A 17320-nucleotide genomic window follows, 5' to 3' on the forward strand; every position below is an offset into this window, starting at 1 on the left:
AACGAGCCCCTTCTTACTGCTCTCGTCTGCTCTCTAAATATTGACATTTCTCTCGACTCCGTGTCCATCTATCCCTGCTCCACTTCATTAATAATCCCCATATGTTCTGAATTATCACCATTTCCTCCCCCCGCTAAGCTCCACAAACATTTTTATTAACACTACGGTAGTTTCGATTTTAAATACCTGGGAGGGGGGAGTGACCGGGAAAAGGGGATCTGCTGGAATTAGAAGCGTATGTTTATCAGGGAGATTTGTACAGTAAAGCCACTTTGATCTGTGATTAGTCGCAGTTTAGCCGTGAGTTCACAGTGAAATCTGTAAGCGATCACAGGCGGCTGTACATGAATATGTGAGTATGAGTATGTCTTTGGGTGTCTGGATTCTCAACAATAAATCATGAATGTGCTTCAACTCAATAATAAAAAAAAAGAAGGTATATACAGTAGCTATTATGGAATAAATCTATAAAATACAAATTTTAAATAAGTTTAGCCTAATGGTTTAGACTCTACACCCCAAAGGTCTGTCCATCAGAGCAATATGGATAAATAAAAATAGCTGCTAGTTCAATTTTATTATTGAATTATTGATTATTGCATTTTTCAATGCATTTTAATGGTATTTACTAACACAAAAATGTGGAAAGGAGACAAAGATAAGGGCAGTTAGAGGATTTTATCCTGATGGACTTTTAACTTCAAATGAACTTAACTAACTCAGCTGGACAAATAAAAATACAGAATGGAAAAGTTTAAGTTTGTATTTGAACGACATTAATTGATCCATCCCCCCATGTGTAACCACAAAGTCACAAAGTTTGTTACCAACAATAGCAAGGACCGATGAAAGCACCGAAAGACAGAAACACCAAAAAATACAAGAGGTTAGTAAAAGAGAAAAACAGTAATACAATCCGGAACAAAACATTACATTAAAGCAAGTTTTAATAAGAAGGGATTTAAAAGATGGTACTGATTTAGATATTTCGTCCGGACAAAGACATTTACAGTGTGAGATTAGTTGTCATGTTTTTCACAGTTAAGAGCAATATTTGTGCGAAAACAAATACTGACAACTAAAAAAAACAACATTGGGAAACCGTGTTATTCACTGGAGGTATATGAAGAGGATTTGATCAGTGTTGTCTGGCGTCATGCAGAGAGAAGGTTTTTATCGTTTTGATAATACCCCCCACCATATTAAATCTATCTGAATGCCCTACATGACCCACTAATGCGATACATCTGTTGGTTGTTAGTGGAATGGGACACATATGTTTTTTTTTTTTATTATTCTAATGAGTGATTAAGTGGTTAAGGATAACCCTCTTATCTGATTATAACATATAAATTGGAGGGAAAAAATTAATAATAGTGAGAAGAAGATAGAGAGTGATATCAAAAAGAGAGGGGTATATTAAAAAATGTTTTTCCAAAAAAGGAAAAATAAACAAAATACTTAAAATAAAACAGGATTTGAAAGAGAGTAGAATCAGTTGCGGTGTTTGAGGTGCAGGGGGCAGCACTGAACTCATCGAGAATAAAACCCACTTTAAACCAGCGAAGAAGAAAACGTCAACAGGAAGCAGGAGGAGGAGCTGCTGTTGCTAAAGGTTAGCTGTGCAGTGTGCTGACTTTCTAAACATAAGCTTTATTTAGTTGTTGTGCCATTTGTGCAAATTAAAACCGCAACATTTTGTATCAGCAGTGAAGTCGCTCAACGTGCAGAAATGAAAAGTTAACAGCTAACTGAATGCCACTTTAGCTTTTACTGTACCATTCATGCAGGTCCAACAGTGGTGTTACTATAGTGATTGTAACTGTAATTAGTTGGTATGCCAGTAAATATCACAGTTAAGAATGTTATAGTGATACAGTAGAAGTTAAAAATGATAAAGATAAAAATGTGCACATTTCAATAACGTCGTTATGCAATCACTACCGAGAGCCACAGGATCACCAAAATCATTCACAACACACACAATATTATAGTAATATTAAACTAGCTATATAGTCAAATTATAGGCGATACCGAAAACCATAAAAGCAAGACTACCGAGCTATAACACCACGCTGCTGAGTATCACAGAAGGAATGTAAAGCCTTTACAGAAATAGAAATAAGTAGAAATAAAGTAGTGATACTATATAGGAGGTGAAAACTTACAACACCAGTACAGTTGAGACTGTAAAAATAACACCATGATTATAATGCTGTATTGTAAGGTTAGTGATGCTGTCAAAGGTGTCAGAAATGCCAAAGTCTTATACTCTTAATTTGCCCCCTTAAATTTAATCTTAAGATCTTTAAAACAACCAACAACAACAAAAGAAACCCTTCATCTTTAGAACATAAAACATCTTCTGCATCTGCTTGTTCCAACACATCAGAAGCTATACAGTGCTTACACCGAGTTCAGTATAACTTTTTCACAGCAGACATTTTGACTTGTGATAGTAGGAAAAGCACAGGTAATCAATGACAGTAACAATGGCTGCATACTATTTAGGTGTCCCAGGTCCAGGGCCAGAAGGCATGCTGGCTAACTGTCATGGCTTACTGGGGCACTTACATGGATTGTAGCCATTGCTAATGTTATTGGTTACACCTGTGCTCATGCAGCTGTGACAATTATGTTTGTTGTGAAAAGGCCCATAACCTAAGATGCCTGTTTTTGTGGCTTCACCAGTACATCAAATAGAAATGAATGTATCTTTTTATATATCCCTTAAAACCTGCCAGACAATTCAATGAAACAACCTGAATAGCAGTGATTATTAATAAATAGAAAAGTAATATAAAGTACAATAAAGTCACACAGAAAAGTACTCAATACTACAGACACACCGGGAATCAGTGTTAGTGAATTGTGAAGCTTGTTAGGTTACAGCCCCGATTTCCCTTAAACAGCCCCGCCACACACACACACACACACACACACAGAGAAAAATAAGCTTATTCCCAGCTTGGCACTTTCCTGACAGCACAGTTTCCTGTTAATAGTTGAGCTAAATACAAATAATAGATACATGACCTACAGGCTGTGTGTGTGTGTGTGTGTGTGTTTAAGCTATTTTGGGTGATTAAGAGCATTAATTGTACCCTCACATTGATAACTACATGACAGAAATCCAAGCATGTCTAAATAATAGGGGATCACACAGTCAAATAGCAATAAAATACAATCCCTAAAATCTGTATTCTAGGCAGGAAGTCATACATTCTGGGTTCAAAGCGGTCAATAATCCTCTCAGTTTGTCCAGATGCAGGTTTGAACAACGCAGTAATCTGATAAATTCTGCCACTACCGATGTGAATTATGATTATGAATGTATAATCTCTAAAATAATAACATTATTATGAAAGAATAAGCTTTTTTAAACTGAGTAAAGCTCCATTTACACCGGACCTTGGTCATATTTAGCAGTTTAGAAGATCATAATCAGAGACTGCACTCCAAACAGCTCTTATCCAACAGTGTGCTTGGTGGCTGCAGGTTTTGGTGAGGACTGAAACGGTTTTATGTTCATTCAAAGTAAGTGAAAGTAAAATTGCACTAACCAAATGACAAGGAGGATTTTTATTATTATTATTTTTACATGACGGAATTTCTACAAACATTATAGCAAAATCTGTGCCGGTGGACAAATCTGTTATCTCACAGTATGGATTGTCAATTGTCTGACACTGTTTTTAAGAGTGTCAGAGGAAATGTGGGTCCAAAGCAGGGCAAGCTTTGCTGACATCTGTGCCGTCATGTCCAAACGCCACTGCAACTGTACAAGCTACAAAACATTTTCCGAGCCTCGGGTCGGGCGGTCACCATGTCCTGCCCTGCAGGTCTCCAGCATGGCGGGCAGACGGGCTCTGAAGGCCGTGCTCATCGACCTGAGTGGAACTCTACATATAGAAGACACAGCAGTGCCCGGGGCGCAGGACGCCCTGAACAGGTAGGAGACCCCCAAACCATGGACAGGCATAAAACGGAGGAGGGTCTGAAGGTCTCTGCATGAAATACATTGAAATGTAATTAAACATGTATAATAAACTACATTGTCATGTGAAGTGGGAGCTGTAGGAGTTGCAAAAGAAACTTGGAGAAAAAAATGTTGCCTCCAGTCTTTTGAAGCACACATATCTTCTAGGATTGCAAGATGTTTGTGTTTTGGTGCCGTCAGGTTACGGCAGGCGTCTGTAGCTGTGAAGTTTGTGACCAACACAACAAAGGAGAGTAAGAGGAACTTACTGCAACGACTGCAACGTCTCAACTTCAACCTCCAGGTAAAACATTGGAAGCCATATTTAGTTTAGTTTCAGATGCTTTTACTGTAATGTTAAAGAAATTGAAAATGAAGTACATAAGTGTTGGGTGTCAGTTGGGTGCTCTGCCTCAAACACATGAAGTCATTCTTTTGCTGTTTTTGACCTCTGGACGGCCGCCTGTTCTCCTGACTTTGTTTTTGAAAATGAACGTCACTCTGCAGGAAAAAGAGATCTTCACTTCTCTGAGTGCAGCGAGGAGTTTGTTAGAGCAGAAACAACACAGACCGCTGCTGCTGGTGGAGGACAGCGCACTGGAAGACTTCACTGGTACGGAGCTGTGTGTGTGTGTGTGTGGGACGGGGGGAGAGAGAGAGTGAGAGACCATGTTTCAACTGTTTTTATTTCGATTTTGTTTCCATTTTTATTTCTTTCAATCAAATCAAACAAGCTGCAAATGAAGAATCACTCTTTAGTTCTTGGGTTTTTGTTCATCACTCTGCATATCGCTGCTATCAGCTGAAAACCTTTAATTTCCATTCCAATCTGTCTATTTATAAGCATGGCCTTACTGAATAATCTATATACCATTACCTGCAATTTATCAATCAACCATTTAGTGTGTAAATTGTCAAAAAGAGTGACAAGTGGCAAAATTATTAGAACCCATATAGTTCATTTGATGTGACCAACCCTTTAAAAACCTAGATGACGGAAAAATACAGAATGTTAAACTGTTGCACACAATGAACTCTGTATTGCCTACCCCCCACATCATGAAAGCACAGAGAAGTAGCAGAACCGGAACCATCATCTTTGAAGATAAGAACCACACAAGGTCAAACTGATCTCACACTGGAATGGTTAGCTACTGTGCAACTTTGGGGTGTGACTTGTTTTTCTATGTGTATAAAAGATTACTGTTGACTGCTTTCAGACAGTCAGTTCTGTACTGTTGAAGTGCACGTATTGACTCCTTGCTGCAAGTAAAAAACCTTGAGGATAAAGATTCCAGTGACTCTGTCAGCTTTGAGTAAGATTTTTCTGACACCAGACTAATCAATTTATAATGATATGAGACCAAGAAATACAACAACTCTTTCCATGTGTAAATCTGTAGTTGTTTATACTTACTAAGTGATTTGAATAATCATGTCAAGATTAACACTGACCGACTAATCCTACTGTACGTCTTTCCATTTCCAGGTATTGACACGTCAGAGCCAAATGCTGTCGTCATTGGACTCGCTCCTGATCACTTCAACTACCAAACACTCAACGAGGCTTTCAGGTGTTCAACTCATTCACAGGACACATTCTTCAGTGAATCACAGAACATTTGTGTTCCAGTTATTGAGAGGTTTTCCTGACTGGTTATGTAACAGGTTAGATGATGTAACAGTCTTGTTTTTCTAGCTGGTGTGAAAAACCAAAATCAAGTATTAGCCTTTTTTGTTTTCTCTTACTCTGCTTTTATTTCTTTAAAAAGTGGGTCTAAATCATCTATGACCTTTTAATAATCCTGCTTTTCGACCAGTTGAAATTGCAGAATCATGGAAGAACTCACCTCCCCCTACCAAAGTGACTAACTAAAATGCCATCTAAACTTTGAAGTTCTGTTCCTTCGTTTTCCTGATTATTATATTTGATAAACACAGTGCAGCCTGGTAATCATGTAAATTTCTCGCCAGAATGATTCTGGATGGCGCTCCTCTCATCGCGATCCATAAGGCTCGGTACTACAAGCGTAAGGATGGTTTGGCCCTCGGGCCCGGGCCCTTTGTGACGGGACTTGAGTACGCCACGGACTGTAAAGCTACTGTGGTGGGAAAACCGGAAAATACTTTTTTCACACAGGTTAGAAATGTATATTTTTACATGTTTCCACCGTTTTACTCAAGTAAGACAAGACAAGAGGTTTTTGTATTCATCACAAACATTTTAAACACATTGTTACTTGAAATCTAATTTTTAATGGGCTCGTATGCCTCTATAATTAATAATTAACCTCTAAATGAGGCCTCTCTTCTCATTTTCTTTTGGTTGTTTCCTTTACATAGGCTCTGTCTGATATAGGATGTAGCCCAAATGAAGCTGTCATGATAGGAGATGTAAGTATGTTGCCAATTGTGATTCATGAACAGCAAGTTAATTAAGTTAATTTTCAACATTTAGCAGAGAGACCTGTATAGACTGAGCGAGGAGTGGCTCATTTCTATACACAAGGGCACGGAGAGTGTGGGCTGTTGTTGGGAATCGAACCTGAGACCGTTCACTCCAAATTGAATTTTCTTTTGAAATATACAATGTTCACTGACAATTGTTTTAGAACATACCTCAGTTTTCACTATTTGATAAAAAATATGAATCAGCCTGTAGAAAACGTCTTTCTGTTGGAACTTCCACCCTAAATAAAATAAAATTTGATTAGTAGAAAGTCAAAAGATGGTTTGCGGTGATTTGTGTCCCGTTGCTGTTTTCCCGCAGGATGCCAGAGATGATGTGGGCGGGGCTCAGAACGCAGGAATGTTGGGAATTCTGGTTAGAACCGGTAAGAAATTTTGTTGTTTTTTTTTTACTCTTCCTTATCTCTCCTTCTTCTTCTTCCACTGTAGTGTCTTCTTACTAACCTACTTATCGTGGTATTTTCCCTTGGATCTTATCTCATTAGCTACAGTACTAATCCACTTATTATGATGATTGTTGGTGTTTTTGTGGTTGATGGTATTCCACCTTCTCTCCGGTCATCTCTCAGGTAAATACAGAGAAGGAGATGAGAATAAAATCAACCCTCCTCCCCACCTGACATGTGACAGTTTCCCAGACGCTGTTGAACACATCCTGAAGAACCTGCTATAAGTAACAGTAACTTTCATTTACACAAGAAAACACTGTTGTAGACAGGAGGGAAGGAAGTTATTAAATTATTCCCCTCATCCTAGACATCCTAAATTATTCTGCTCATCCCCTGATTAAGGAAAAATAACCATCTCGCAATCATCATAAGTCTGACTGATCGTCCCAAAATTGAAAAGATAAATGTACACAAAAATGTCCATTTGAGTATGGGACTGCGTTCTCGCTCTAAGTCCAGAATGTTAAAAAGTAATCCACGCATTTCAGAAGTACTCACCGTCTGTTGCCACAGTAACAAATGTTTTGTCATTATATCATGATGTATAAATATAAGTTTGAATAAAATAATATTCAGCTGGTCACTATTGTTTATTTCATTGTACTTATGATCACTGTACAGAAACAAAATGAATAAAGACTGCATAAACAAATGATAGCGCTGGCTCAGAATATCAAAGTTTTCAGGTACTTGTTCAGCAGGTTTGTATTTACACATTATTTCAGTATTTTGGTTTGTCTTTTTCTTTTGTGCAGTTTGGGAACATTTTTAACTGACTGATGTCAAATATTCCACCAGAAGTTCATGGGGATACATTAGTAGGTCCTTTTGTATACAGTGAGAAAAACAAAAACTCGTCCATCAGCTATGCTGTAGTGTTAATATAAAAGCCAAATTTTCTCATGTTAAAATGTGCCTGTGTGTCAGACAGACTCGTACTCTCTCTCCCAGGCTGCGTATCTGTCCATCAGGTTTCGAGCCGAGGGTTTGGTGTGTGCGATGACTTCCAGGAAGTCAGCTGTTGTCACAGTTTCCAGCTGGATGGCAGGCATGTCAGTATCTCCTGTGAAGGAGAATCCCAGTGAGGCTACAGTGTTTTATTCTGGAAAACATGGCTGTTGTGGGGGTCGATCTTTATGTGGTTCTAGGTCGTTGAGCCACTAGACCTCTGTGTATGTGTGTGCGCGTGCGTGTGTGTTGTCCTACCGTCCTGATGTGACTCCAAAGCATCAAAGATCTTGCGGACTGGTCTCATGGCCGCCTCCTTACACACCAGTGTTATATCAGAGCCAGAGTAACCCTCCATCCCCTGAAACACACACACAAACTGTGATTGTTCTGTATATTCTCTCTTCTCGGTGGCAACAGCAATACATGAGTGAACACATTTTTTCCAGACAACAAAACAGATTTTCATTTAATCCCAAACATGACAATTATTAACATATACTTGACAAAGAAAATGTGAAATAGCTAAATGATTAAACACTTAAATTGTGTTAATGAGTCTTACTATAACATACCTTCGCCAGAGTTTCATAGTCCAGCTCAGTTCGTAGCTCCACCCCTCCTGTGGAGCTAAGAGGGGGCAGCCAATGAGAGATCATGGCTTGGCGAGCTGGCGAGGTGGGAAGACTAACTAGAATCCTCTTCTCTAACCTCCTCAGCATGGCATGGTCCAGTTCCCTGAGAGAAGAGCAGGAACAGTTACAAATCTGTACACAGCAGTTCATTTCTCGCTCACTTCGAGTCCAAATATCCTGAATTATTAATAATTTTCTTCTATACAATTTCATCATGACATTAAAAAATTGCACCGTGTTTTTCTGGGATTCAGTAAAACAAAACATTTTGTTTAACTTGTTTCTTTATGTTTTTTTTGTTTGTTTTAAATTAGGTTAACCATGGCTGCAAAATAACAGTGTAGCTAATGAGACATTTCATTTTCTTTAAAGAAATCATGTCAGCTCAACAACAATTGAGTTTAGCAAGAGAAATAAAGCATAAGGGAGTAGAAGAGAAAACGTTCATGTTTATGTGTGCGTCTGCTACTCTCACATCTGTCCTCCGTCTCTATTTGTAGATGTTATGGCAACATAAACGCACCGGTTTGTTGTCTTTGTCATTCCGAAAGATAAAATATGAATGGCGATTGAGGTTTGTACATGTGTGGCTTGTGTTGTGTATGTTAAAGTGTTACCAAGGCAGGTTGGAGGCAGCCAGTACAAACACCAGGTCCTCTGATCTCGCCAGTCCGTCCATCTGAACCAGCAGCTCAGTCTTCATCCTGCGACTCCCTTCATGCTCTCCTCTGAAAACAGTCATCAGTCTGCTGTTATGTCAAGTTTTTATTTACCACCGCAGGAGTCATTCCATGCTCTTTATAGTGACATGAGGAAATAGTAACTTTAGGGTCAACCTTGTCAGTCTTGGTACAGTGTTCGGCCCATTGTTTTCCATAGTTTAATAAAGAGCTTCATAATATGGCTAAAATGATCATTTCATTTATCTTGCTTGGACAATAATTATTCATTCTGTTTATTATACATGATGATTTGGATCAAAACTATTTAAGTTTAGTTTATTCTACTTTTTTATTCATGAAAATACTCATCTGCATTCAGATCTTTATTATGGCTACAATGGTATATATAATTAATATAAATTAACAAATACATTATGTATTTTGTACAAATTTCTGATGTAGAATGGCTGTAAAACAACATTCCTGGCTTCACAATTTACAGACGTCTCAGTGAGTTGTCGGCCTCAGGGACACTTTGTGTCTTGCCGGACACAGTGGCTATTGCAGGGAGAGAACCGCTAACCTTGAGCACTGGGAGAAAACATTTCCATTTACCACACCTCGTGGTTCAGCTCACCCCATGCTGGTTCCTCTCTGGCTCATCACCGACTCCAGCTCATCCAGGAAGATGGTGGATGGGGCGTGGTACCTGGCCAGCTCAAACAGAACCTGCAGACATATTAGATACATAGATTTACACAAATCCAAACTAAGAAATGAAAAAGTATACACAGACAATGTGTGTAACATAAGTAAACTTGTTTTTTTCTTATTTTTTACATTTGATCTGTTGTGTGTGTTGAAGAATAACCTACCCTGACCAGCTTCTCAGAGTCTCCTCTCCACTTGCTGACGATGCTGGAGGCTGAGATGTTGAAGAAGGTCGTCTTACACTCTGTAGCCACGGCCTTGGCCAGCAGCGTCTTACCTGTACCTGTGCGTGTGTGAGTCAGATGGTCACAAGAGTATGTCAGGGAGGATCCCAAAATGTAGGACTTAGTCAAATTATTTTAGGTTAAGTAGGCCGCTGATTAAGAGAAAGCAAACAACACGTTTTTCTTTCATCAGCGAACCTGACGAAGGTTTACAGCACTGCAGATCTTACCTGGGGGGCCATAGAGCAGCAAGCCCTTCCACGGAGACAGGATGCCTGTAAACAGCTGGGGGTACTGTAGAGAGAAGGAGTAAAATATGAAAACTACAATAGCACATACAAACCTTTAGTAAATCACATTAGAATTCAATATGAGAATTTTTTTTCCATTTTACAGCAACAAAACATGCATTTCCATTTTCTGCAAACCAATCAGAAGCTGAGCTGTGTGCAAAGAAAACCGATTTGCGTGATGTATAGCTGAGTCTGTACTGCAAATACCACATACCACAAATTAGTCTGAATTTTAGGTGGCAAACAGAGGCTGAGTGAAATCACCAACATGACCTTATACCCCAGAGAATGAATAATAATGGAGACAGAAGTTTGGGATTGTGGGAAGGTGGAGGTACGGTGTTATTCAATAAAACAGGCCAGCAGAAGAGAAGATAGACACATCAGTCCTCATCTCCGTCTGTAAATGTCAAGAGGATGCAGACAACCTGATTTGTTGTCATCAAATCCTCGAGAGAGGTTTAGGTGATGATGATAGAAGTGTGTGTATGTATTTTCTGTGTGTATGTGTGTGTCCTCTACTAATGTGCTTGTATGGCGGGTTTTATTTGTGTTTATGTGGAATCTCTGCAGCGTCAAAGTTGTGTGAATGTGGCTTTGTATATAAATTCTACATGGCATTGCATGTGTGTGTGTTCCCTCCCCCCTGCCTATGTATCCATCTGTGTATGTGTGTGTTACCATATTATCCCAGATATAGATTTAATGTCATCCTAACAGACTGTCCTGACCCCGCTGCCCTCCCCTCCTTCTCTTTAAGCCCTTTAAAGGAGATGTATTCAGAATCGAAGACGGGCGACCGGAGCTGAAATACCAGCATGCCCGGGCAGCGGCGCACCTTAATGGGATAGACGACGGCCTCTTTGACTAATCGCTTTGCGTCCTCCAGGCCGATGATGTCCTCCCACCGCACATTGGGGCTGTGCAAATAGATGTCCTTTAGGGGTGAACGCACACACAAACACACAAAGTGAGGGATGCATGTAGAAGATATTAGCTAGAAATGGACACACACACATGATCCTGGTGCTATTAGGTTTGTGTAAATAGGTGTCCTTTAGGATGAAACATCAGATAAGGGAAATAGATAGAACCTGGGCCTTCATTAATACAGCAGATCAATTCATTCACAACAAAGCTCTTCGCTGCTTTCTAGTGGACGTATTTGGCATTACATAAATCACTTCAAGCACATTTTCACATTCTGTGCCACAACTTTGGATAAAAATCAGCCCCTCTACATGTTTGTTTTTGAGCATGTGTGTTTCTTGTATATCAGAGTTTACATTATAGTATTTGCGCGTGTGGTACCCTGCTGATGACTGCAGCCAGTTCTCTCATCTCACCGCTCATTCCAGAAAAGCCACTGAGGGGCTTCAGCAGCCGTTCCTGCAACACAGCATAAAATCATTATTATTGGTAGTAGCGTAGTACTAGTATTAGTAGTTTTACTATTATTTGATCTGTTTGCTCTCATGTATTTTGCGCCCTTCAAATGTCTTAAGAAATACTCCAAAAAAAGAACCAAAAATTATATATTTGCATGTTTTACAGACCAGAATAAGTGCTCATCATGAGGATTTTTGCTATTTTTATTTCCACGGTGTTGCTCAGAGGCTCCAATGTAATTACCATGTGGTCTGAGTCACTGCCAGCTCTTTTGACAGCGTCATGGATTGAACCTTTGCCGTCAGTCATCTGGCCCTAAGACAGGTCATTTTTACACATTTTGGTAAACATTATGGTAAATGGCTACATATATATATATATTATATTTACGTAAAACCTAAGGTTTTTGCCGCTCATTCATTCATTCACCCATTCACGCACACACTCACACACCGATGGCAGCGAGCTACCACGCAGGGTGCCGACCAACCATTGGGAGCAATTTGTGGACAGGAGGAGGTGGGGATCGAAGCACCAACCTGAACCAACCAGAAGTGATTTTGTTTAAAAATTTAATGAAAGGGTGTGTACATATTTATCAGTTTATGTGTATGCTTTGTATTCATGTGGGACTTGGTATTGTCTGCTGTTCATGTCTACCCCAAAACATACAGGTGCTTGTTTAGGTAGTAATGGTTTCTTTTTTTATGAGAGACCAAAGAGTGAACTCATCCATAAGTGACAAAATACACAAAAACTGAATCTGTCACACATTCCAAGATCAACATATACAAGGACAAAAAAAATGAAACAATTAAAACATATTAGAGGGAGATCATTTCTTGAAATAATCAAAGATGCCAGGAAATTCTCATTTGGATGATGGGATTTGCTGTTCATTTCTGGTTTTACTAGATGAGGGTTGATAGTGTCTGAAATGTAAACAAATAAAATGAGTCCTTAAAAAAACAACGATCACCTTCATCCATAAACAACAACAATCATTCCCCGGTACCTTTCTGTTTATGGCTGCCTCCCCAACTGGTCCATTTTTGATGGAGGAAACGTTGAGACCAAAATCTGACGACTCTGGAGGAACAGAAGAGCCAATCTCCTGGAAAATGAAACACATTCATCAGGATGTCAGAATAATCCCCTTTTATTTTAATATATTCTGATGTTGGTTGTTCTGTGTTAAATGCTACACATTTGTGTGTGAACTGGCAGCTGTTCTCTTGGCTCCGCTTCCAGACTGTGGACTCTGGGATGGGATGATTTTGGGAAGCGGCTTCACAGCTGAACAGGGACTCCTGAGGGACAAAAAGAGACACAGAAGACATCTATCAATGGAAGAAGTTAGGGGAGCTATCATTGGTAGATTTTTTTTTGGCTCAAACAAATTTGATGTTGTTTTTGTTGAGTATTTTACTAATTTTGTTTATATTGTTAGCATGTATGGACAGTGTAGGACTACTAAACCCTGAACATGAAATAAAAAGAAAGGTGTGAGCGATGGAGAGACTCACCTCTTTACTCCACCACTTCTTGCACATCTTTTCTCACCTTGACATAAAAAACCCAACAGAAAATATTCATTGACATAATTGAGATTTAATAAGTACATCCAAATAATTCAGAATTTGGGCAGCTAATTTATCCCATTGAGCACGAGATATGATTTCAGTGTTGCTCAGTGTTTGAGCGGTGGTCGTATACCTGGTTCTGCTGTTCTTCTGATAAGTTTGGGATACTTCTGGAACTTGACGTAGTGATAACTCTCGTACTCCATCAGCACCATCTCCAGATCGATGTTATCACAAACCTCGAACCTCCTCACACCTCCATTAGTCTCCTGGTCCAAGGCCACTGCTGCAGCCAAGTAGCTGGTGAATGGACACACGCAAGAACTCACACACATGCACGCACATTGGAAAAATCAAAAAGGGCAACCACGTCTGCTGTCTTGTGCTGTGAACTCGGGGAGGCCAACATGATTTATGTGTTTTGTTGATGAATTGCATGTAGCTTATGAAGTCAGACACTTTTTGCGTAGACAGACAGACACGTATGGCCTTCTGTAGGCTTGTTACTATGGACCCAATATAAATTGGCACATCCTTTATATTGCTGTTACTCACATACCTGCTTCTTCAGTAACGTGTGATATAGTAATTAGAAATGAATATAAGTATTTCATACTCTTTTTTCCCTGTTATGTCTTTTCTAAATTGCATTTGTGTTCTTTCACTTGCCACTGTGACATTTGCTGTAACAAAGACCGAGTCTAGGTTTTGAAACCTGCAACATCTCATGTGTCATCAATAGCTGTCCTGTTCAAAAATGCCTTTGTATGCGGCAAACAAACCCAACCTGCGCTTTTACCTTTCACCCGTTGTAAGAAACTCTAGGTGAGACCACCATCTCAAAGCTAAAAACGTACAAACATGTATTTTTTGACATGCCACTGCACGTCAACCACACATGTGCCAGCGCACAACTTCATACTGACCCTTGCCCCAGCAGGTGTTGGTAAATGAGAATGAGGAGGCTCTTCCTCCTCATCTCAGTCCTCAGCTCATCCTGTTGGACAGCAACACAGAACACACTCAGCACTGACTCAGTGGCACCTCAAACACAACTACTGCACTAATGTTAACAGCAATAATTACATGTTTGGTTCAGTCAGTGTGTGGTACTAGCTGTGTTTTGATTGTAGGTGGAAAATAACTAATAACAAGTACCCTTGGTTTATATTAGGTATTTTTCACAGCAGACATTTTCACTTATAGTAGATAAAGCACAGGTGTTCATAATGACATTAATATTGGCTCCAGTTTATTCAAGTGTCTCAGTTGTAGTGTGACAGTGAGCGAGCGTGCACAACACTAGGGCCATGAAACCAAAGCAGCTAAATGGAATTCAGCCATCATTAATTGTATTATTAACACCTGTGATTTCCCTGTCAAGTTAGCTTTTTCATGTAGCATTCTAAAATCACAACAACTGTAACACATGTAAATAAGTAGAAGTACAATTCCGAACTACATACCAGTATTAACTATTAGTATTTCAGTATTTTCAAAGGGTCCTTTTCACAGCACCCATTTTTACTTGAAATAGCAGGAAAAGCACAGGTGGGAAAACGACCACTGATGATGACTTTGTTCCACAGCGGCTAAGTGTCCCAGTAAGTCATAACACACCTAAGACCTCGCAGTCCTCATTCGTGATATTAATAACACCTGTGCCTGGCGAGTCAAAATGTCTGCTGCGAAAAAAAAAGGTCAACGTTTAGTAATAGTAGCGTACTTGAGTATTATATTCTACCCTTTCCTCCCCAGTGAGACATTTATTCATTTTATGATGATACATTGGGATTGGGAGAGACAAAATCCCAGTAGAGGGCGACAAATCGCCACAAATTACAACCACCTGACTGGGTATCTAGGCAACCAGTAGACGCTGATTAATTGTGGCACTGGATGCATGCAAAAATAGCCTGATTAGCTCAACGGCTAACTGCTTAACGTTTAACGGTGACAGTTTAGCTGTTGTTTTGCTGCATAACATAATGTGTAAAATACAATGACCTGGTCCTGGATACATATTATCTATTATCATCAGTATAACGTTACTTGTCATCTGGGACAGTTAATTTGGCCATAAGCAGAGGTAACGTTACATGCCCCTCTCCTAAGAGCATTGCTAGCTAACAGTTCTTAGCTTGCCAATAGCTGTCCGTCAAATCTGCTAGAAAACAGAAAACCCCTTATTCACTCACCGCCTCCCGGGCTTGATGGGCGATTTTCATAGATTGATATGAAAGCTCCATCATGATGAAAGGTTAGTGAGACAGGAGCTAAGTCTGACTGTTTTCTGATGTTCGTCAGCTGTTTCTGAAGTCTGTTCGCCTTGTTTTAGTGTGGAGTCTGATAGTTTTCCCCTCGGGGCTACCGTACATACACTTTAACGTTATTTATTCTTTCTTTGTCTCTCCTTGTATGCGTGTGTAAAAACTACAACAATGAAAACAAAATACTACTAAACAATGACACAGAATTGCCAACATTATGTAATTATAGTAAACTTGTTTATACATTAAGGAAAAAATGAGCACGAGATTAGATGTGGTTGAAAACTCTGGAAAAGCCAGTAAGTGAACCTCTGGCTAAGATTGTCTAAATGTTGCGAGACCAGTAATTAAAACCGGTAAATACTAACTATGTTATTAAATAACAATAATGTCTCTGACTGTACTTTTTCAGAAAATCACAAATGTTTTCCATGCAGAATGGTATCACATACAGAGCTTCAACATTAATGGGTAAATACAGTAGCACTTTTGTTATGATATTTCAGTTTTAGTTCCTTTTTTCAGCTGCAAAATTTAACTTCAGCCTCATTTAGGGGTCATGTGTTATTCCTACTGAGATGATGTAAAAAGATTTCTATCCAAAAATATCAAGTGATGTGATACTGAATATGTCCACTAGAGAGCAGGGAAGAGCTTTGCTGTGAGTAAATTGAAGCTATGTAATAATGAAGGCCCAGGGGTTCTATTTCATTCTAAAGGACACCTATTTATGCAAGCCTAACTGAACGCGGATGTGCTTGAGTGTTTGTGTATGTACATACACAGACTGGCTTTCTAGTCGTGTCACTGTGAATCTAGTTTTGTATTAGTTTGTATTGTTTGTATCCATCCTTTCTAATTTTATCTACTTGCATCCATAACTCTGTTTTGTGTGTTTGTGTGTGTGTTCACTCCTAAAGGACATCTATTTTCCCAGCATGCGGTGCCTTCCAGGACATCATCATCCTGGAAGGCACCAAGCGATTAGTCAAAGAGGCCGTCGTCTATCCCATTAAGGTGCGCCGCTGCCCGGGCATGCTGGTATTTCAGCTCCGGTCGCCCGGCTTCCATTCTGAATACATCTCCTTTAAAGGGCTTAAAGAGAAGGAGGGCAGCGGGGTCAGGCCAGTCTGTTAGGATGACATTAAATCTATATCTGGGATAATATGGTAACACACACATACATAGACGGATATACAGACAGGGGGGAAGGAACATCACAGAGTGGATATACAGTATATAGTATAAACACACACACAGGCTATGGCATGCTGAACGTGTACACGAGCATGCACATCCACACACTCTCACCTCTATGCACACACACATAAAAGCAGGCACAGGCGTGCACACACACCCACATGACATGCACACACTTCTATCATCACCTAGACCTCTCTCATGGATATGATGACAACAAATCAGGTTGTCTGCATCCTCTTGACATTTACAGACAGAGATGAGGACTGATGTGTCTATCTTCTATTCTGCTGGCCTGTTTTATTGAATAACACCATCTGTTCACTCAGCATCCCTCCACCTACCCACAATCCCTAACCTCATATCTGTTTTTATTAACTCTCCGGAGTATATACAATTAGTTTTGTGATTTAACTCTGCTTCTGTTTGTTTTGCAGGACAAAGGCATCTGTGATGGATTACGTACTGTGATTATAGGTCACTGAAATGCAATAGGTACTGTGATTAC

General features: G+C 39.6%; 2 protein-coding genes across 10 annotated transcripts; one reads left to right on the top strand and one right to left on the bottom strand.

Moving 5' to 3' along the window:
- Nucleotides 1-1517: 1517 nt before the first annotated feature.
- hdhd2 (haloacid dehalogenase-like hydrolase domain containing 2) lies at nt 1518-7480 on the top strand. Of its 5 annotated transcripts, none has more exons than XM_044173093.1 (9): nt 1518-1615; nt 3843-3952; nt 4181-4283; nt 4487-4592; nt 5469-5553; nt 5954-6119; nt 6323-6373; nt 6750-6813; nt 7018-7480. In XM_044173093.1, exons 2-9 carry the CDS (start codon nt 3852-3854, stop codon nt 7119-7121), a joined length of 780 nt encoding a protein of 259 aa, XP_044029028.1. In that variant the 5' UTR covers nt 1518-1615; nt 3843-3851; the 3' UTR covers nt 7122-7480. The 5 variants fall into 5 exon arrangements, with proteins under 5 accessions (XP_044029028.1, XP_044029026.1, XP_044029029.1 ...); XM_044173091.1 differs by having other exon boundaries at nt 1561-1615; nt 3701-3952; XM_044173094.1 differs by having other exon boundaries at nt 1563-1615; nt 3851-3952.
- On the bottom strand, nt 7469-15747 carry katnal2 (katanin p60 subunit A-like 2). Of its 5 annotated transcripts, none has more exons than XM_044173079.1 (16): nt 15541-15747; nt 14269-14339; nt 13476-13642; nt 13286-13322; nt 12967-13069; nt 12775-12873; nt 12003-12074; nt 11682-11759; nt 11209-11307; nt 10308-10371; nt 10018-10136; nt 9780-9871; nt 9098-9208; nt 8421-8583; nt 8104-8206; nt 7469-7960 (listed from the first exon to the last, which is right to left on the bottom strand). In XM_044173079.1, the coding sequence occupies exons 1-16, from the start codon at nt 15592-15594 to the stop codon at nt 7821-7823; spliced, it is 1572 nt and encodes a 523-aa protein (XP_044029014.1). In that variant the 5' UTR covers nt 15595-15747; the 3' UTR covers nt 7469-7820. The 5 variants fall into 5 exon arrangements, with proteins under 5 accessions (XP_044029014.1, XP_044029015.1, XP_044029016.1 ...); XM_044173080.1 differs by lacking the exon at nt 15541-15747 and adding an exon at nt 14809-15516; XM_044173081.1 differs by lacking the exon at nt 12003-12074 and having other exon boundaries at nt 15541-15741.
- Between the last annotated feature and the right edge of the window lie 1573 nt (nt 15748-17320).

Source organism: Siniperca chuatsi, linkage group LG18 (genome assembly GCF_020085105.1).
Source record: "Siniperca chuatsi isolate FFG_IHB_CAS linkage group LG18, ASM2008510v1, whole genome shotgun sequence".
Lineage (NCBI taxonomy): Eukaryota > Metazoa > Chordata > Actinopteri > Centrarchiformes > Sinipercidae > Siniperca > Siniperca chuatsi.

Bases quoted from the DNA above. Each gene is read 5' to 3' on its own strand.
- hdhd2 (XM_044173091.1), top strand. From the start codon at position 3,714: ATGTGGGTCCAAAGCAGGGCAAGCTTTGCTGACATCTGTGCCGTCATG. The intron at 3,953-4,180 runs GTAGGAGACCCC...TGGTGCCGTCAG, and splicing joins GCGCAGGACGCCCTGAACAG to GTTACGGCAGGCGTCTGTAG. The intron at 5,554-5,953 runs GTGTTCAACTCA...ATTTCTCGCCAG, and splicing joins ACACTCAACGAGGCTTTCAG to AATGATTCTGGATGGCGCTC.
- katnal2 (XM_044173079.1), bottom strand. From the start codon at position 15,594: ATGATGGAGCTTTCATATCAATCTATGAAAATCGCCCATCAAGCCCGG. The intron at 11,760-12,002 runs GTAATTACATTG...GCTGTGTTGCAG, and splicing joins GCAGTGACTCAGACCACATG to GAACGGCTGCTGAAGCCCCT. The intron at 9,872-10,017 runs GTAGGTTATTCT...ATATGTCTGCAG, and splicing joins ACTCTGAGAAGCTGGTCAGG to GTTCTGTTTGAGCTGGCCAG.